This window comes from Oxyura jamaicensis, chromosome 2, assembly GCF_011077185.1.
Source record: "Oxyura jamaicensis isolate SHBP4307 breed ruddy duck chromosome 2, BPBGC_Ojam_1.0, whole genome shotgun sequence".
Taxonomy (NCBI): domain Eukaryota; kingdom Metazoa; phylum Chordata; class Aves; order Anseriformes; family Anatidae; genus Oxyura; species Oxyura jamaicensis.
The window spans coordinates 32,136,069-32,158,389 of record NC_048894.1 but is presented as its reverse complement, the minus strand read 5'-3'; the positions used below and the strand labels follow the sequence as shown (position 1 = coordinate 32,158,389).

The 22,321-nt window shown below is 35.5% G+C and overlaps 1 protein-coding gene across 13 annotated transcripts in view; it reads right to left on the bottom strand.

Annotated features, from left to right (window-relative positions):
* HDAC9 (histone deacetylase 9) overlaps positions 1-22,321 on the bottom strand; it is a 489,684-nt gene that overhangs the window by 25,430 nt on the left and 441,933 nt on the right. For 12 of the 13 annotated variants that reach the window (XM_035316621.1, XM_035316620.1, XM_035316616.1 and 9 more), the window contains one exon: positions 2,983-3,116. In XM_035316621.1, coding sequence (XP_035172512.1) covers positions 2,983-3,116 — 134 coding nt within the window. Of the gene's footprint in view, positions 1-2,982; positions 3,117-16,139; positions 16,172-22,321 lie in introns of those variants that run through there. The other variant, XM_035316627.1, reaches the window with a different exon arrangement.

Here is a 22,321-nt window from a genome sequence, read left to right as displayed (position 1 = left end):
GTTAAGAGATGAGTAAAAAGTTATCTTGCTAAACAGATCTCTGTCCTATAGGCTACATATAACTAAGAGCAAAGTATGTCTATTTTGGGTGTCAAACTGTTTTCCTTCTTAATACAAATTAAGAAAAGAAGGCATTCCTTTAAGTTTGATGTTACCTCTACATATCAGACCAGCTCTCATGCAACCTAGAAGTTGCTGCTAATTTAATTCTTTTTTTTTTTTTTTTCTTTTTTTTTCTTTTGTATGTTATTCTGCTGGTAATAGAACATACGAAGCCATGGATTCTTGTATTGACAAGTCCTGGCCAAAAACAACAAAAGCAAAAAAAAGAAAAAAAAAAGAAAAAAAAAAGTTTTAAAAAACTCTGCAAAATGTTTATGAATTCTAATCCTCAGCACATGAATAAATACATTTGACAAACTGCAGAGTACCTTACAAAGGCCTTTCCCAACCTTTTTAATTTGAGTTCAATTACATATGTAGTGTTTAAAAACTGAAGTTCATCTTGCCAACATTTTAAAACTAGAATACAGCATTATTTGTAAAATTGAAGGGCAGATAATAAGTCATAATTATCCTATTAATCACCTGTAAAGAATTGCATTCAAGGAAGAATGCATCCTCAAATTACAATAATTGGTTATTAGAAGAAAACCATTTTTTTTCCTGCCCTTGGCAGCAATACACTTGTAGTTTGCTGTGCAAGTTCATGAATACTATGCTGAAATCAAGCAGTGTATATGCTATAGGCCATGTGGTGTAGATTGCCATAAATCTACAGATGTCAACAGACGTGCTGACTTCTAACTGCTAACTCGGTATCAGACTTCCTTATTAGTGTCTGCTCCTTGGTAACACCTTTACTTATTCTTTTAAGCAAACATCAGTTTCTTATGGTAGTACTCTTAATGACATCCTCTCTGGAGTATTTTTGTCTTCTTAGCAGCCACAGCGTATTTTCTCTTTGAAATTCTGCTGCACCAGACCATTTAATGCATGTCCCTGAGGACACAGCTGTGAGTAAGAGCACATGAGAATAATGCTTATTGCATGAGATGTTTCAAGTTATTAATGATCCTGTTCTTTTATAAGTGGATTATAAATCGCTGTGTGGTTACGTTTGTCTTCAATCTGTTACTACATTTTTGTCTCTCTTTAAATTTGCTTTGTTATATTTTGCAAACAGATAGATTCATAAATTATCTAATTTTCCAGCCCCTGTTTAGTCTAAAAGAAAATGGAAGAAAGTTTCTATTCCAATCCACTTATCCCATTCCTTATTCTTGCACATAATGGCTGGTCATTAAGAGCAGAAATGGTAGTTGGGTGTGATATAGTGTTAAAACAAAACAAGGCATTTTTCATAAATGGGTAGCACCACCAAATGGTCATAACTGGATAGAGGACCCAGGCATCTACACAGAGTAAGATACATCATATCATCAGCATTGTATTATTAGCATTAGTCCCATAAAGGTGCAAATTTCAGGGAGTGTGTTTAGAAAAGCTACGAAAAGCCACTGACATCATAAGATACTACCACAGGGAAAGTCATGACAGACTACAAATGAATGCCCTGGAAAACACTCACTGGGAAGGCAACACTGCATTCACTAAGACTGTCAAATGCTTCAAGCTAGGTTTTCATATTTCAGCACCTAAATAAAAGGACTAGCACTGAGCTGAGCATCAGTTTCAATAGACTGGAAAACGCTTCTTATGGGTCTTGTCAAAGGTAACGGTAGATAAAGCCCAGATGAAAGATTGTGTGTAGACATGTCTACTTCTGGATATTTCTGAGAATACTGTTGAGAAAGCTATCACTAGATTCATTCTATGTATAATGTAAAAAACAATAAGCATATTTTTTTCTTGATGGGTCGTAAAGATAAAAAGTAAAGGTTAAAAAGAACATTTAGAAAAGCCTTCTATCCAATTTCCATCAGAAGATACATTACTTCACATTATTCTCATAGGTATGAAGACTTAAATGGAAGGGAATGAGCAGACTAGCTTGCAATTTAGCACTAATACACTTGATTGGTGAAATTATTTTGCTATTACCATTTCCCCTGGGGAGAAATGGTAACACACTGAACTTTATAACAAGATCTCACAAAATTCACAGTTTATGGTAAAAACTTAAGTCCTTTCATAAATAACTTTGTGTGCACCTTCAGCAAGCTTATCTTCCTTTTCATTGTGTTTATAGGAGAAAAGATATTTTCCATACAACAGAACCAATTTTCACAAATACGAGTGCTTATCTTGCGCTTGTTCACTTAAATAGTATGTACTCATGTCTAGTTAGTCTTTCAGCCCACTCTCAAAACATTTTTCATAATATATAGAGTGTATGATAAGGACAAATTGGACATTCCATTTAAACTGCATACAGACCAACATGAATCTTCATTTCTAATTAATTTTTTTTTTTGAAGTCTTGGATACTTTTTTATTAATGTTTTTCAATTTCAAGAGCCTCTGATTTATTTATTTTTCTTCTACTCACCAGCAGAAGCAGTGTCAAAATACTGAAAAAAAAAAACAAAAAAAAAACAAAAAAAAAGTCTTTGCAATATCCAATCCTTAAGATTATCAGATACCTTGCAAAAGATTTTTTTTTTTTTCCATGATGGTTGGAAGGTCTGATCCTGATAAATGATATGCTCACCAATGACTGCTAGTTAGTCAAGCCTGTTATTTAGTACAACATCACCAAATGCAAGTTTTGAAGTGTTAAATCTTATTCAGAACTGGGAATAACTTAGGAAAACACTAAAGGATTTATATAATAATATTATTTAGAGATATTTATCCAAACCAAAGCATGCTTTTAGCTCATCTGAGACATGTTCAAATTGCATGGTTTTTATACCCAAATAAAAAAGGTCTGCTGCCTTTGTTACTAAAAGAAAATCAAAGATAGGAATTTCAGCAAACTTGGATCATTCTCTCCACCTATTATGATTTATGTTTTACCTCATTTCCTAAAAGGGCGTTTATGCAGGCTTCAGATGCATCACAGATGGCAGTAAGGTCATGTCCTCCCTCCAGTGCCAGCACAACACGGCCATCCGCTAGCTTCAGCAATTGCTTGGTTAGGTGACCAAAACCTATTATTTAAATACAGTAGTGCAAATAATTAAAGCAGAACAGATATTACTGGCATATTTCACATCTGCTGTGTAAGAATGTAGAAAGCTCAAAGATATTGCACAGGGTGCATGGGATGTATTTAGTCCAGTATCCTGTTTCTGACTATGGCCCACATCAGATGCTTTGGAGTTAGGTATATGGAATTTTGTATGAGGCAGATGTGAGATAATGTCCTTCATGCTGATCCTTAATAGCTGGAGATTAGTTGAAACATGAGGTTGTCTCTCCGTTTGTAACATCATTAACCATTGCCACTCTGGATTCTCTTCTCATTTGCACATCAATGTAACATATAACCATGTTATTTAGATATAGATAACACCACCCTGGTCGGTCATGGCATTTATATGACAAATAACGTTTGTAGTTAAACTATTATATTGTAATTAAAAATAATTCTATTTTTCAAACAAGATAATGAATTTTTTGTTTATGGCTTGCTTCTTTGTATTTGGTCTTTGTGTCTAATATACAGCTGTGGAGTAAAAAATAGTGGAAACACATCACATCTTAGCTCCATTTTGTAAGTGTTTTTGGAAACAACACTAACAACTGGATCATTTTTTTGATTCAAAGTTTTGGTATAAGATGAAACTGTCCAGAATTTCAGTGTATCTCTACCAGTGTTGCTCACTACTGCTCCACAACATTCTAAGCAATTCTGCATCACAGTCAGATCTGATGGTACTCCGTTTTCAATGGTGTTCTATAACTACAAAAATATTGCCACAAAGTTTTCATCTGCGATTCAAGTAAAAATAATTAATTTGACTTTTAATGACAAAACAAATTACATGAACAAATGTTAATTTGGAGAGAAGAGATATTTCAAGTTTTGTCTTGGTTTCCCAGAACAGCTGTTGTTTGTTTTTGTTACTCACTCCTTTAAGTGAGAAATTATAAGTAAAGCTTTGAAACTACTGAAGTTAAATATCCATCATATGTTCTTAACTGTACTACATGGCCTGGTTTAGTTGCTCTACTGATGGCCATCACTACTCATTCCAGTGCATTTCATAGTCTTAAAGCACTTTGAAAATACCTTCTAAAATCTGGGGTTCTTTAAAGACAGGAAATCCACCACCTTTTTTTTCCATGTTCTAGTGAAGAAAGTCACCAAATATTCAAAAATACAAACATTACAATAATATTTTCCAAAGAAACTTTCCAGGACAAATTTAAGGTTTGATCTGGCAAACAAGTAAATGCACAATTAGTTCAATTTATATCTTAGGACTCTGTTAAGCATGAAGACAACTGTCTTTAGAATAGAAACTTTAATGATACCAGATTTAGTTTAGTTATTCTGTCAAAAAGAGAAAGAGAAGGAAAAAGAAAAAAAAGAAAAGAAGAAAAGGAAAAGGAAAAGGAAAGGGAAAAGAGAAAAAAAAAAGGAAAGAGAATAATAAAAAAATGAAGAAAGAAAAAGAGAAAGATCTACTTGTCACTTAATCTACAGATGATCACAGAACACTTAGGGTGAAATATTGTTTCCTTAAACCACTCCACAATCTGTACCCTCTAAGAACTGCGGTTTTGATTCTAGCAAAGTAACTACACCATGGCTCAAATTACATACAGGGTTGAAAAACAAATAAAATCTTAAACTCTCATTTAAGCTCAACCTTTCTTCATGAAAAAAAACAAAGCCTCTCTACAAAAGTCTGAATTTAGACAGGATAATAAAAGTGAAGGAAGGAGTGGAATGAGGATAACCTTTGATCTTTAGCCAATTTCTACTTTCTTTTACCTACAGGATTTATTTCTGTCTGCATGTTACACATGTGATCTTCAGATTCATAACAAGAGAGTGCCAGCAGCATAAAGTGAGTCGTACATACAGCATTTAAAGGAAATGAAGAATGAACAGGCACAGACTCCCCACATCTACAAACTCTACAACCCACTCCTAGGCTCTGTGAGAAATCCAACAGCACTTTTAAGCACTGTCATCCTCACATTACAGAGCTTCTGTGAAAAATGGAAATATCTTCCCTATTTTCCCTACACATTTTGAAAATATTATGTGACTAAATGCTGCTGCAGCCACACCATAATTTTTTTGATTATATTTGGCAATAAATGTAAAGACCATCTCAATGGCTTTATCTTCTTTTAGACAACCATACAAAATATATCTCATAGCCATTGTAATGTTAATTTGTCTGCTTGCTTTCCTAATAATTTTCCTAGTATCAATGTTATAATAATCATTACTGGCAGAGTGGGGATATATGCAATGAGCCACACAGAAAGCATCTTTCCCAACACAAACCACAGTAACAAAACTAAACAAAAATAAAACAACCAGCCCGCCCCCCCCCCCCCCCAAAAAAAAAAAAAAGAGGTTGCCAAACCAAATCAACATCGTGGAGGCTTTTCTTCAGTATAAATACCCCAAGACAGTAAAGGTGGCTAGGAAGGGAGGAAATAAACCAACAGTACCAATGTTGCCTGAGACTGAATGAGCTATGGAAATTCTTAACAAAGAAACTTGGATCCTGTGTCACTGCAGCAACCTAGGAAAGATATTAGCTTCCTCAAGGAAATCCCCTGGAGCACAGAAGTAACAAAATGGAAAGAAAGGAATCCCAGTCAAGTAATGGTTTTAAGATGGACTATAGTTCATGCCAAATAATTAAGGAAAACAAGAAGAAAATAGTAACAAGCACCATGAAAAGTAGTAATCTCTCCTGATATAGGAGATTAAGCACATATTTGATGCTCCACTGAACAACTCTAAGGCAAAAAAGGAGTCAGACAAACATGCAGTATCTATCCCTGATCTTCTAATTCATATTCATTCAGAAATTCTTGGCCCTTCTACTCTGCCTGCTGACAAAGGTGCCAGATGGCTTTAAGAGACCATTTCAGTTTGGATTTGCCATATTCTAAAACTGTATGGGTTTGCTCTGTTGCATAAGAATTATAGATTAGTGGCATTTTTTAAAAACATAAGAAAGTTCAGATATAAAGTGGAAAGTCATGTTAAAACACCAGCACCTGATTTTCAGTCCAGCCTGAAATGGGCATCCTTCTTTGAGGCTGCAATTTGTCCACACGGCTGTCTTTGGGCCATTTTAAAATCTGAGTACTGGCTCAATGACAGACACCTACCATTCAGGGTTTGAAATAGCCTTAGGAGCATCCACATTTTTTTGTGTCCATGAGCATGAGTAAAAATGTTACATTATTAAAAAATATATATATATAGTATTTCCAATCATTTCAGTCAATAAGTGAGAAAATATTATACACACGGGGGTATTTTTCAAATCTTATTGCTCAGTGATATTGTACTTCAGAGAAGTAGCACAGTTTTTTACAATTATGCTCTTGCAGTGCACCAGGAAATTGTGAGCATGGTTTTGTGCCAAAATTTATTTTCAAGTGTGTTTTTTATAATTTAAATATTAAAAGTGTCTGTTTCCTTTGCATATATTTATTCATCCAGGGTAGAATTTGCAAAAGCACTTAATATTGACTTGCTATGGTCCTTGTAAATACAGTGAAAAACCTCTAATTTACACAAGAAACAGAAATAAAACACTATTCTGAATGTTCTATATGAAGTATTTCTGAAAATCTCACTCGCCAGTTGGTTTGCTTTTTGCTGACAAAAAAAAGTAGCATGTATGAACAACTGTGCACCTAAGCAAAAAATGAAGAACAGATTAAAACTGAAATCATTATAAAATACTATCTAAATATGAAGAGGAGAAGATGATGCAAGAGCCTCTTGGAACAATGCAGTTGTGTGTATTATATACAGAAGAATAAAAAAAGGCCAGAAAAAAAATATTTTAAACTATCTGGATACTTTACAGTACTAACAAATTTACTAATGTGCTAAATTTAAAACCTTTGAGAAATAATGCTATTAATATTTTTCTTTCTGAGTTTTTATTTACCAACTTGATATAATTTTCCTAGAGTCAGATTTGCTTCTATGCCCCCTGAATCCATGTAACTGTGGCAGCAGCCAACACTCTAATCATGGTTACAAACTGCATCAATCATCTAAGTACCATATTGCATTCAAATAATGCATTAAGAGATATATACTCATAACCTTTGAGTGGCATAACTAAGTTATTTTACTGCAGATTGCAAATCATGAATTTTACTTCCTAGTGGACAACTTGAAGGTCTGTGTTAATGGGTATTGTTATGCATTAGAGAATTACACAGTATATGAGCTGTTATCTACTGACCTTTGAAGTGAAAATATAAACTTTTAAAACAAAAACATAACACGTATTCTTCAGCTATACCCTTTCTCTTCCTCCAATATTATTACTGGAGGAAATACAATACTCAGCCTCATGTTAGAACACGTTCTGTTGTGGGAAGGCAGAAAGAGAGAAAATTAATGGTGTATTATACTAATGAACAAGCTGCCAGGCTGTTATTGGAGGACACAGTGTGTTGGTCACTTGAATTATCATTTAATCAAATAAGTCAGCTTTTAGTGGACTGTCTGATGTCCCAGTTTAGCACTGAGTTCTGTTTTTGTTGGTTGCATTTTTACTCATTTATTTATTTCCTTTTGTAACAGACAGCCTCCCCACGTGCTCCCTTACTTTTGCCAAACAGCAAGGAATGATTGGTGACACTTCCGCTTCATTTGACCAAAGTGGCTGAGGCACCTATATTCTACCTGGATTTACTAAAAAACAAGAAAATATGTTAAAATTGATAAAAAGAGAACCAGGAAGTATTTGTTTTCTGATTTTGCTTTCGGGATATGCTTACCCTGACAACCTGAAATAGAAAGTGGTAAAGAGCAGGTAAAACACTTTTGACCCAGCCCTTCAATCACAAAACTTTGGTGTGTAGTACAGCTAGATGAGGTAAAGATAACAAATCAGTTTGCACATATAGCTTCACATTCTGGGAGAAACATTTGAGAAGGAAGACAACTTGTGGATGTGATCCTTTCCCAGTCCTTTTCTTAGTAGACAGGGAGGGGTCCGTATAGGAGGGGTCCACCCAAGCCAACATTGCAGCACTCCTCATTTGAAGAAACAATCATATATGTAATTAAGTTTGCCTACCACTGAATGTGCAAACACCTACCTAATGGGGTCTAAACCTGCCTCAGAAGAAGACAGACCCCTTTCCTCTCCCTTGCTGCACATAATGAGAGCAGATGTCTCCCGCACAATTACTCTGGGTGACAGCAGCCTGAGCTGAGCAGAGCCATGGCGCTGGCCCTTGCTCAGGGGAGGCGGCTCCTGGAAAAACGAGGACACGTCAACAACCAAAAGGCTGGCAAGGCTCAGGGGTTATGGAGAAAGCCTCAGCGAGCCTTCTGCTGCAGCAGGGCCCAAACAGCTCTTTCAGCTTCAGTGTCTTAAAAACTACAATCCGACCCTAAATTACAGGCAGAGTTCTGGTGAGCTCCTTTGGCTATTCAGAGCAGCCTTGAGAGGAATACACCCAAAACACAAAAACTCCACAGTCTCTATCCTGGACCTCCAAGCATGTATTTAACTATTATTTACCATTTAATCATGTCATTACTCTCTAATTTACTTGAGAATGTGTTTTCCTCTCATTAAAACTGTTGCGATGATTGCTGCCAAAAGTCTACCCACCAGTGTTCTGCACTCCATCCCTGTGGTTCCTTCGTGACTATTTGATTAATTTTCATTGATATTCTTCCAACAATAGCATCTAAAATTAACTGGATCAGTTTTTACATAACTTCCTGAGTCATCAGGCTACGTGTCCTAAATAAATACATCCATACAGGAGTCAAATGATAATTTACCCTTCCAGCACTGGCAGGAGCTAGAATGTTTTGCAAAACTTGTCTTCTGTGATAAGAAAAGACATTTTATTCTCAGGTCTTAATTCTGTACGTTTTATTCAATCAAAACTTCGTTTGGATTAATTCAGAGGCTTGATTCAGTTGGCAGGATGTGGCCCTGAGAGGGGAAAAGGGAGATTTTGAAGCCAAATATATTCTTATGAAAAACATTTTCTGAATGGCTGAAATTATGAATGTTAGTGCTAAGGTACCTGAATTTAAATGGTAAAGACCTGGCCTCCAGGCATTAGCTGCTGACTTCTTGCTTTCAATTCCAGAGAAGGAAGCTCAGTAACACTTTAAATTACATGTCTTAAGAAGGCATTTAATTTAGATTAAATTAGACAGTAATTGTACATTAAATAAATACCAATGGTCCCAGAAACACATTTTTTATGGATTAACAATTTATGTAATAGATGTTTTTATTGCATGCCTGTTAGTTCTACAGTAATATGTTTTTCATAATTAGCTGTTCTTGAGCTGCTACACTGACCATAACTTATTAAACCTCTATTATATACTTACTCAAGGATGCATAGAATGTCTCTTCAAAAGCCAAATAATGCAAATTTGTCTCATTACAGGGTAGGGCTATCTTGCCAATGCTGAGCAGGATGTTCTGGGCATCCAGGTATCCAAGTGGGTCACAGTCCATTGCATTTGCTCAGTCATCCAGGAAGAAGGCATTTGTATACCTCCACCATACATGCAACAGCATCACTGCCCATCTGACAAAATGTTCTTCAGAGAAAACACGTGGAGGAAGGAGCTTCCCCTGAACTCTTCTCCCAGCTTATTTATACCAATAAATACATAAAATAATAAAAAAAAAAAAAAGAAAAAAAAAAAAAGAAAGAAAAAGACAGGATTTCTTTTGTGTTTTGTACTATCAAGTAACAGGGATTCAGAATCCTCCAGGAAAGGTCACAGTAGTGTACAAAATAATGACTGTTTTTAGAGCTATTGTAGTGCTGTTATGTGGATTCAGAGGGAAAAAATTCAACCACAAATTTCAACTGCCAGAGTTGAAAGCAGGAGATTTTGGATATTCCCAAAACTGGTTGAATGTTTTTAGGCCTGTTCTTACTAGGTATTTGCTCCATTAATTCCTTTCTTCTTGGTTTCCTCATATTCTCTTCATCTCTGTCCTGTCTCACACCTGGCCCAAGTAATAACTTCTCCTTTCTCCTGCCAACCTCCCCCTTTTTCATTTTGTTTCCCACATAGCAAATCCCCTACTCAGTAAAGCTGGACAGGAGGCAAGATTATCCATCCCACTGAGTTTTTCAATTTTTTTTTCCAGGAACACGTAGCTTTTCTGCGTAAGAAAGCTAAAGCCAAGAGGGAAAATGCAGAACTGCAGACAACAAGGTAGCATGTCAGAAATTCAGATTCACATCTCTGAATCAGGCTGTTGCTACATCTGAAGGGTGGAGGTTCCCTTCTTTGTGGGCTTTGGGGATTTTTATTTTACTTTTTTTTTTTTTTTTTTTTTCTGAAAAGACCTTAAAAATCTCTCAAAAGGGATTCTGTGTGTGTAGCCTAGTCAGACTGATAATTATTATCTTGAAATCTGGCCCACATACTGTCAAATCTGCCAAGCTGATAGTGGAAGTGGTAGCACTGATGCCATTATAGCTTCCTCCAAATCTGGTCAAGTTGCTTGACTTAAACTGATATACAATATATGCATCTGATGTTACAACTTACAGATGATTATATCTCCAAATCTGAGTTCAGACTCAGCAAGAAGTTGGCTCAAAAACAACACATCTGATAAAAATATATATATATATATAATAATTTCATTCACAATGGAATGAAAATCAGAGACTACTATTGACTATTATTAAATCAGTAAGCTTGATTAAGTTTGGAGAAGGTTATTATAATGCTGCTGCCTATAATTTGAAATATTTTTAAATACATAGGGCAAAGCTTCTTCTCTTACAAATGAGTATAGCTGAAATATGGGCACAGAGTTATGACCAAAAACAATCTGATGGGAAGATCTAGATTTATGTTTTTTTTTTAAACTGATGAAAAACCAAGTCAGTTAATTTTGAATTGACCCAAGAGACTAACACAAAGGTTCTGATTTAAAGTTCATCACTCAGAAGCTGAGAACTGACTGCCATTTTCTGAAGATGGTCTACAAAATTCTGCCAAGAAAAGCAGCATGGATTAAACAATCTTTCCAACATACACAGTTTCTCTGAGTCTACAAGTTAAGGCTCTCACTTTATTTGCAGTCATTTACTGACCCTGCCACATCAACATAGCACATTAAATTACGGGTAAGTTGCTTAGCCAGTGTTAATCAGCATATGCCATAATCTATGGACTTGGCCTCCAGATGTGGATCGTTCATCATAGCAAGATGAGGGACATAGATACAATAAGAATATCAGGGATGGGTTCTTGTACATGGAAAGACTTGAGGTAAATACTAGACTTCCTGACCAATTTGGCATCACGTCTCCTGGTGAACTCAGTATTACTATCAGAGGTCTAACGCCCCTCAGGATTTGGATCACATTGTTTAATAAATATTATTTTATAATATCAGGAGGAAATAAGGCAGTGCATTTCTAAGGGATTACTGTACATCTCGAGTAGTTACTTTCCCTCTGGCCTTGTGCCTGTTAACCCCACCTGACACATGCTATAATCACCAAGAAATGCACTGCCTGTCACCGCTTATTGAAAAGGTAATGTGTAAAACTCACTAAAGGAAATGGTATTAAAACTAGGTTTGGGGTCTGACTCCTTACAGTCTTCTGATTAATTGCAATTTCCAAATAAAATACATTGAGCAACTTTCTATTATGCTGTTCTATTACAAAAGCACGTAAGAATAAAGGAGGTGATTTCAACCCATACAACAGCCCCTTTGTCTCTTTTCATGCTAATAAAAGGACACAAAGATGCCTTGAAATGGCAGGTAAAACCCCACAGACTAAAAGAAACTGTAGCTAACATCAGAATGACATAGGTGGCTCCACACAGCCTCCTTTCCGAATGGAGAAGTCATGTCAGAGCCTTGTCACACATGTTATTAGACAGCAGACTTCGCAAGAGCCATAAGCCATAAGCTGCTGGGAAAAAAAAAAAAAAAAAAAAAAGTGGTACAGAATTATACGGGCCTCAAGTGGAGGCAGAACTGACGTCACTACATTCTGATGCACAGGAGGTGAAAATATGCAGAAAATATTTTTATTTGCTGTTTCCCAGAATGAAATATGTGATTCATCCTCGTCACAGATATGTAAAATTTTTAAAGCATTAGAGAAAAGATGTTCCATTTTTATTTTTTTTTCCCCATTTTGTAAGCATTAGGGCCAGATTCAGTTGCTGGATGAACAAAAGAGATTTGTGTACAATTAAAACTGTTCTGGTACAATGCTGATTGGAATAGGATTGGCCTCAGTTTCCTCAGAACATGTTCCCACTGCATACACATGTGAAAGTAAAACCTTTCTTTAGAATATCCCATCAATGTCCTTCCAGTCTTCTGAAATATGTTTCTCAGAAAAAAGCCCTTCTGTGAGTTTCTGCAGCCAAACACTAAACTACAAATTACTGCTTAAGAACCAATCAGAAACTCTCATGGACTTCTTCACACAGTGGCTTTCTACCTTTTACTCAGTAAACCAAGCACAGAGTGAAAACTACTTTCAGGCAGCTGAGCAGTCAGGGAATGCTACTTTCTCGGTTTGTGCAGAGTGAAGAGCAGAGTCACTCAGGAATTACCTGATTCTGTAGGATCAGTAGATAAGCAAATGGCCACTATTTCTCCTGTTACCATAGCATGACAGCAGTATCAAGGGAAGCTGGCAGACATAATCTTAATTGAACAACAGACACATCAAGACAAACAATGACATTTCTGTGCTATATTCTGACATAAACCCAGTCAGCTAATGTCAAGGTAATTTGAGGACTCCAGATGTTGTTGCAGCTGCATTACCAAAGTCATCTTAGTCATTCTTAAAAGAGGGAAGTTCAAAACAGGGCAAAAATCATTCACTCAGTGTTAAGAGACTGTTTCTTGAGCAACAATGGCAATTTCTTCTTCAAGAGAAAACAGTATATTGGCTTTTCTAAATGGAGACGCTGAAAATCTACTACAAGAATAGCTACTGTTTCTCCCTGTAGAGTTTTAACTACTACAAGTAAAATAACCTGCTGTCAGAGCCCAAAACTCCCTAGCGGCACCCAAAACTTAGCAAACCACATATACCAAACATCAGGATTGCATTTATTCTTCCTACTGACAAAGTTGAAGAATCACAGCAGCTGAAAGCTTGGGAAAAATTATACAAACATCATAGCAAAGCCACTTACTAACCTCTGACAACAAAGGTGTTTAATTGTCTCTCTACAGATAAATAAAGAAGCTCTACAAGGAAAAATATTGAATTCAGAAGTGCTCCACTCACCAGAACATGCAGTCATCACTCCAGCAGAAAAGGATGCACTTTTTAGTCATTCTCAGCTTTGGCCAAACTGCTGATTTCATTTCATAAAAGAATTGGTAATGAATCAAGTTTCTATCAACTTCCCACTGTTCTTACCTAAGTTTTATAGCTGGATACTATGTTAGATTGAATTAGTTAATTCATAGTAACTATATAATAGAAAGAAAGATGAAAGAAAACAAAATATGAAACATGGGAGAGTTGGGAAAATAATAATAGTGTTTGTTGGGTCAATGAAAATGACTGTTATCAAATAAGATAAGTATATTTTTGTGACTAAAATAAAATATAGGCATAGAAAGAAAATTACTGGTTCTCTGGATGAACAAGAACAAAAATTAATATGAATATGCAATTGAACAGTGTCAAGGAATTAGATTTTCTAATAACCATCAGTAATGGTCAGAAATTAAACAGAACAAAGAAAGTTTATGCCCTTATTTCTGCAGATAACACACAGCATTTCTGAATTCTTCTCCAGGGATACACTTTCACATCCTTTGTACACAGAGGAAGATGAGACAGTCCCACAGTTATATTAACATTGAAATGATTCAGATTTTGTCTGCAGTGAACTCTGGATTGCTCAGTGACCAGCTGCCAACTTAGCCAAAGTCTAAACATAGTCAGCTGGCACTGAATTGCAAATAAATTGTATTTCATGTGACAGCTTTATATGTGTAGGCAAAAGTGGTAGTGATAACACCCTGAGCAAATCAGGTGAAGATACATTTAAATAAGCAGGCATTTGATAACAAGATAGTCTGCCTGGGAATTATCACATCATTTGCCCTTTATTGAGGCATACTGTCACATGGTCTCAGAGAAAAAAATCTGAAGTAATCTCATGGCTACAATGAATATATACTTCTTGAATTGTGAGCAAAATTTGACCAAGGGTAAACATTTCTCTTCTTCTAATCACAGTAAAATTGTGAATAAAATCCACATTAAAGTTCAAACATACTTGGAGATCCACATTTTATCAGTCAGAACAGATTTCATTATGAATACACAAGCATTTGGGACCACCTGGACTCAAAGAGTCAATAGCAGTTGTTCTTTCTAATCTTTAAACTCCTTTCATATCTTTCCAGACTATGTCTTAGTTATATAAAAAATACCTTTTTATACATACAAATCTTTAGAGGCAGGGGAAAGGGTAGTTTTTGCCCCCTTTTATGTGATGTATGACTGTCCCAAGATGTGTGACTGTCTCAAGTGCCAGCATACACCTAGCCCAGCTTGGTACACCTCAAAGACAGCCTGGAAGGTTTTTTAATAACAAACAAAAAGCTTTTGTTTCCTTTCCCGCATACCTATTGTGAACTTATAATGTGAAAGTTACATATTTATTATAACACTTACTTGTTCTCAGCTCCAAATAGAAAACATGTCTGGGGACAAGTACTTGCCAGTAGGCAAAGGAAGAACACACTTCTGAATTGAAGATGACTTCTACTGGCGGTAGCTACTAAGAAAAACACAACTAAAGTCTATACAATTCCACATTCCTGGATGTTGCCTCCTTACTCAGGAGGTATGAAGCCCATACTTCGTGAATGTGGAACTAGAAGGGCTCATATAGGTGTAAGTGGTGGCAGGCAGAGGAGGATGTAAAATAAAATAAAAAAAAAATAAATAAAAAATAAAACAAAACAACAACAACAAAAAGAAAACAAAAAGAACATTTTTTTTTTTTTTTCCATTCTATCCTGTTTTGGTTGTCCAAGAAGCAGGCAGGAACAGTCCCTTGTGACCCCTTAAGACCAGGATATTTTTATTTCTTGTACATGTTACAGTGGACCTTCCTGCATCCCTGCTGTGTCTGGACATGCTCTGGAGAAATGTGTTTCAAGGTGACTATTATCTGTTCTATGGTACCATATACAGTGCATATAATTTAATATTTGGATCCAAGCACTGTCTGAATTTCTGTCTGTGGCTTTTTGCAGGCAGTTGCACTGTGTAAATGGTAAAGAATTACCTTTGACTTGGTAGCTGATTTTACATATTGGATTATCAGAAAAACAAACATTTTAAAAGATTTTTTTAAAAGATTCAGATTAGTTTTTATTTAATCTGAAATAAAGACTCAAGAAACAAGAAATCTAAAGCTCCCCAGTGCCACTACTTTTAAAAATAGTGCTTATGTTCTTTAAACTTTTTTTTTTTTTTTTAATTATAGAAAAGAGGCTAACAGAAAAGAAAAATATGTATTCACAAAAAAGGTAGAGGAATATTTATCACCTCTGTTTTTTAGATTTAGACAGAAACTCTGAGATTAGTTAGCATTTGTTGCTGTGTTGTGGTTAATTTCTGAATCTGTCACTCTATGCTGAAAAAAGCAAAGGTCCAGAATAGTAGATGTTCACTTAATTAATAACTCTATCTTAAAGCATATGCAAAAGGGGTCTATTGTGCAAGCAATCATAAATCTCCCTTGTCCTAATTTAGACCAATTGACCTTATAACCCAAATAATGTTCCTTTGTGCATGGTTTTCATGTGCAATCTCTAGATTTACTGTTTCAAAGAAAAAGTGTGTAAACATTTTCAGCTGAGCCTAAAATGAGCAACTCATTCATCCTACAGCTGGCTGAAAGTTTGAGCCAAACTGGTAAACTTATTCTGGAAAGAGCCTCTACTGATGCTTCTTTCAGTGGATCCAGATTCAAACTTTTCATCTGTGCATTTTCACATGCCACTGATATCTTAATTAGGAATGAAATGAGGAAAAGAGAAAAGACATATTAAGACATTTAAAGACATTTCCTATTATGTTCTCTCCTGTTCACTGGACAGGAGAGAACATAATAGGAAAAGGTAATGACAGTTTGCCAGCCTGAGAGTATTCCATAGCTAGTCATTAGAGAACTGTTGCAAGTAAAAAATTCTGAGAACTTCTTGAAGAAAAAGTCACAAGAAAAAAACGTAGGCAACATAAATGTAGCTTTTATTTTCTCCTTCTGTAATTATCCAAACTCTTGATATTTCCTTTTTCTATGAACAAAATTTCAGGTCATATTCTAATAAGTTCAATGCACAAAGCACACTTATTGCTTCTATAACTATGTTCTTGGTGACATCTATACCTAAACAGTGAAACATCTTTTTGCTTGATTAAAAATTGTAAAGCCTTTATTGTAGAATTTACCAAAAATGAAAATGTTATCTATATTATCAACAGTGCACATTAAAAATGTCAAAGTAACTGGCTCCAAAATGAATTCTAGCAACTTCTGAAGTGCATATGTGGGAGTGACAACGTTAGCACATAGTAAATATTCAAAGATCTGCAATTAACTCTAAGATATTCTTCAAATCTCTCTTAGGCTGGGAGGCTTTTTTGGCCACCCACTTTTGGAAAGCACTGGTACTCTGAGTCAGCTTCCAGAGGCTCCACTGGCTGTCTAAGGAATCTGTGTTTTTAATTAAGACAGCAAGGTTAGGTGCTAAAGTTAGGACAGTACACTAAGGCCTTTCAAAAGGACCCAGAATGTCTCAAACTCACTGGAAGGTTCTCCCTGTCCTTGTGTGATATAAAAGCATGGCCAGTCTTTTATGCATTATAAGAACTGAATCATTCATAGTTCTGAAGTATTCATTATATAAGAAACTATAATAATAAATAAATTGATCAAATAGTACAGCCCTGCTTCATCTTCATAAAACTGTTTGGAAATATATATTAGCATTTGCCAAATGTTACATTTAGAAGCTGTCTGCACACTGCTTACTTTGACTTCCTACTCATAATTATACATTTCTTATGGATAATTCTCAAAAAATTTATCCTAGAGTGTCTGCTGTCTTAATGTGAAATTGAACCTTTATATACAACAGAATGGTATTTTTTGAACCTTTATATATAACTGTTAAGATAAAGTGACAAGTAGTAAATAATCAGTTCTCTTGATCACACAAATATTCAGGAATCTTTGCAAAGAAATGCCACTATTCAGACTTCAATGAGAACATAAATCAGAGCCTGTGACTATTTCTAAATTGGAAATAAAAAGGAACAGGAGTGAGGATGGAATGAATGAGTTTTAAGACAAATAAATGTTTACTAAAAAGAATAGCATTTGCATTCCTATTTACCTGGGCCACTTGCCCATTTTCCAACCTGATAAAACAAATGAGTCAATCAAAACAACTTAGTAGAAGAACAGCAAATGGCCATTGTAAAAGTAAATGCCGGAGGAAAAGGGACGCCACAAAGGCCCCAGTCTGGCAATTTTTTTGCAGGCAGATTTAACTGGTGTACTCTGGCCAGACACCTTTGGAGTCAGACATGCCATTTCACTTAAGGAAAGAAAACAGCAAAATCAGGTCCAATGGCAGTAAAATAAAATGGAATTATAACTTGACCTTTTAGAAAGTTCATAATTTGAAAAGAGTAAAATTTTTGGACATTTTTTTTTCATGAGAATCTGCCCGCTCTTCAACCATCTTTATGAGCTACACCAATAATATTATTCTTTCCTGCACAGACATACTGCTTTGTTTTCACTGTTTTATTCTGACTGTTGCAGATCCTTCCAGAAAACAGTAGATAAGCTGAGAATTTACGCAGTCCATATTCACCATCAGACAAATCACTGTAAAGTTTCATTTTCCCCTTGCATCTGACAAAACTGCAGGACAGCCAAATACAGGTGTTCAGATATATTCAGACAAAACTCTTTTTTCTTTCTCTCTTTTTAATATAATATTTTGTCATTTACTCTGTTGAAAACATTATGGTTGGTAAAGTAAGATCAAGCAATAATTCTATTTTTTTAAAGGCTTTAAAGCAACTTTTTGAGAAATATGGGAGTTTAGACAGCACATTTATTTAGTTTTAATTTTTGTGCTGTCATACATCAGGATTGAAGTCCTGATTTAGAACACATGCAACTTGCCTTTGAAGTTTTGGCTGCATTTTTAACAATGGTGAAAAAGATATAAAGAAATTAAACAGCACCAAAAAAAAAAATAATAATCATAAAACCAGGCTTTTGTGCTCTTGATTTATATATTGTTTTTTATGTTTGTTTTAAAAAAGCTTTATTCGCAATAATCTTTCATGCGAAGCTTTGCTCTGACATACCTTTATTCATCCAACCTTTTTCTTCTACGGTGACCTTTCTTTTCTCCTTCCTATCCTTCTAACTCTCTGAAGAGTGCTTTCTAATTTTGGTCCCTTTCAGAAGCAAAAATAAGTTTATTGGAATTTTTCTGAAAACTGAAGGGGTAGAAAATACACAGTGATAAACTAAACTGAGATTTTTGAATGAAAGCAGTATTCCAAACAAACATGGCTCCCCCATGAAGCAGTTTTATTCTGCTAGTGCTTGCTGGTCTCCCCCCTTCTGTGTTGAGCATGTGCAGTGGTATACATGGTTCTTTTGGTCAAGTTACACAACACTGGCATTTTCCAAGGCAATTCATGAAAGCTGATAGTTGTCATTGTTCATTCGTTGTCTTATGTGTTGTAATGAATACAACTCAATGCCATATTTATTTATCCTGTGGCCAGCTTTTGGCTGTTATTTTCTGCCTTTCAACTCAAAGACTAAATTTCTGAAGCAACAGCAGAAGCACCACAACTGGCTTTATACATTTTCTCCTCAGGTTCTTCCACTCACTGGAATATTTTAATACACATTAGTGTCATCTAAAGGTACTGGCATCATGTGCTGCTGAGACCAGTTTTAATTGCACGCTACCTTTGAAACATATTGAAAGTAATTTCTAGACAGTCTGAAGCAGAACGTAAAAAAGCATAATTCTTAACGGTCAGCCAAATACATACATGTGCACAATACCAGTGTGTGTGTGTGTGTGTGCGTGCGTGTACTTGTGCGTGTGCGTGTGCGTGTGTGTGTATGTGTGTGTGGAGAAGGTTATGTACAGGGTGTTCATGATAGCTGAGGGGAAGCAGGGGCTGACAAGGGAGCCAGACTTTGTCTGACATATTGCAGGAAGGTTAACAGCTACATATCCAGGATTTATTGGAGACCTCCTCATGAAGGTGCCATGGTAAGTCTTCCTTTACCTTCACCATCCCATACCCAAACGCTTCATATCTACAACCTTTCTAAAATACTACTTATTAAGAGTGAAACAATGATTGAGTTGCATGTGAGAAGTCTGTTTTGTATAAGATCTTGTTCATGGACTCATGCAAAATCACAGAATCATTAGGATGTCCTACAAGCAGAACTGACACCCTGGATTTATATCAAAATAGTTTTTCCCAGTGAAGTGTACTGGTAAACTTATGGTAAAGACATGTCTGAATGTCTTAGTTCCACAATACCTCTCTAAAATACACTATTAAGAGTGTAATAAAATTTTGACTGAAAATAGAGAGCTCTGCAGTTTACCTTATTTTAATTGAATTTCATTATCAATTTTAGCAACCCAGTTTGTGTTAATAGAATACTTGATTATGAATTCATTTAATTTCATTTTTAATCCATGACCTTCATAGGTTTTGAAGAACATACTGCTGGTAAAGACCTTTGACTTCAACACTCACCAGGATCCTTGTCTCCTGCCTTTAGCCAATGAAAAATAGGCTGTCTTGCCTCTGGTAGTCTACTAGGCTAACTACTGCTGAGTGGGGAGAGAGGAATCTTCCCAGGAAGATCTGTTGCACCAACTTTTAGAACGGTTGAATAGCTTTTCAGAATTAAACACTTGTCTGTATTGACAGTCATAGACAAATCTAGACTTAGTAAGATGTATAGTATTCAGAAAGCTAAACTTAGTTTTCATTTATGGTTCTGAAAGAATCTTTTCATCAAGGCAAGTAAAACTTATTTTCATGTACGAAAGGTATTGTGAACAGTGTGCTGAATGAGAAGCTTCTCAGATAAATATGAATAGAAACAAATGCTTTTAAAGTAAGTAGGCAATTCCTCTGTTAATACCTAATTTAAAATTACTCATACTAGAGATTTTGTAGAATCATAAAATCATAGAATATCCCAAGTTAGAAGGGACCCACAAGGATCATAGAGTCCAACTCCTGGGTCCCCAAAGGACCACCCAAAAGTCAGACTATGTGTCTGAGAGTGTTTTCCAAATGCTTCTTGAACTCCACCAGGCTCTGTGCCGTAGTGACTTCCCTGGGGAGCCTGATCCAGTGCCCAAACACCTTCTCAGTGAAGAACCTCTTCCTGATATCCCAGCCTGAACCACCCCTGTCACAGCTTCAAACTGTTTATGGCTTTAACCTTAAATTGTAGTTTACAAAATTCTGCATTCAAAGATATCTTTAACTTGAACAAGTTATAATATTAACACAATAATGCATTTTTAGTGTATTATGTAATCACTAGAAAATTATTTAATAAAATATGCTATACATAATAGTGTATTATAAACATTTATAATAATCATTCATGGTTCATGAGTATTTTTATACATAAAATATGGAAATGATGTAGAAATTCTGGTTGTTCTACTTGTAACATGGAAGAAGTCACATTAGCATGTCATAGTAATAATCATTTTAGCTTGCAATGCTATTCTATGAATACCTTTTAGAATACTTCCAGATTCATAAACTTTGAAAATGATTACATGCAGACAGAGGACTTCTATTCCAAATGTATTCCATTACTCCCAGTAATAGTTCCTCAGACTACAGTCCTCCTGCCGACTTGAAGTATTTGTTATCCTATCAACCCACTTTGCACCTTGCTTTCTTTGGCTAAGACACACATCATCAGCTCTTTTAAATTCTGCTCTGTACTTACCTCCCTCTCTCCTAATGTGTTTTTATTCCACTGTCCTTTTCTCCTTTTCCTTGAGTATAGTGGCACTTCTCTGCTAAGAACATGATAAAAACTTGGTAAATGGTATGTGTTTGCCAGGGTGGCTTTTAGATATCCCAGAAAAAAAAAAAAAAAAAAAAAAAAAAAAAAAAGAGGAATTTGGCCATTTGTCCAAGTCATTTAGAAGTAACACCGCCTGGTCAAAAGAATGGCTCCAGCTAGGAAGTGTGACAGCCAGCCTTGCCATCCTCACATCTGGAATTTCCCAGGCTGAAACACAGGAAAATGTCCTCCTAATATCACCAGGAATGAATTTGCTGCTCTCAAGACATTTCTTTCAGATTCAGGATTGATTTATCTTTAAACAGTGCCACCATAAATAGCTATAGTGCTTCAAAAAGGAGACATTTGAAAAAGAGGAATGCTTTAGAGGCAGAAATTGAAGTAAATGAAAATTAAAACTCTACAGATATGCTCCAGAATGAAATCTGCACATATCAGCCTCACTAAGGTAGCAAGCAGTACAATTCATTGATCTGAAACTAACATGGAAGGTGCAGTTCAGTAACATAATGATAAATAGTAATAAAATGAAGATTGCAGAATATTCCTTAGTAGTTAAGCAGGTCTTTCCTATGAACATTTTTAACTGTAAAAGACAAAGGGACAGTATTATCCAATGGACTAAATTAGGCAGTTGCATCAAGATGACACAAGGGATGGCCAGATTTTGAAGAAAAAAAAAAAAAAAAAAAAAAAAAACTTGACGTAATTTTTGATATATACAGTCTCAATAGACTCTAGTAGTCAGTAGACAGCCAAACAGAGAGCCTGCTGTTAAAAATATTGGGCTTAGGTGTGAGAAGTTTTGATGCTCTGTGTACATCACACTGTATGGCTGTATGGGTAAAGCAATTATACTATAGGTCTCCTTGGTATAAGATACTTAGTTCCACTGAAATCAGTTATAAAATGTTCATGGATTATAATGAAATAAAATTATAATTTTATACCAAAATTGAAAGCTAGCAATATTTTTCTTACTTTTCCTTTCTTTTTTTTTAACCATAAAAAATCGCTTGCAATCAGGAA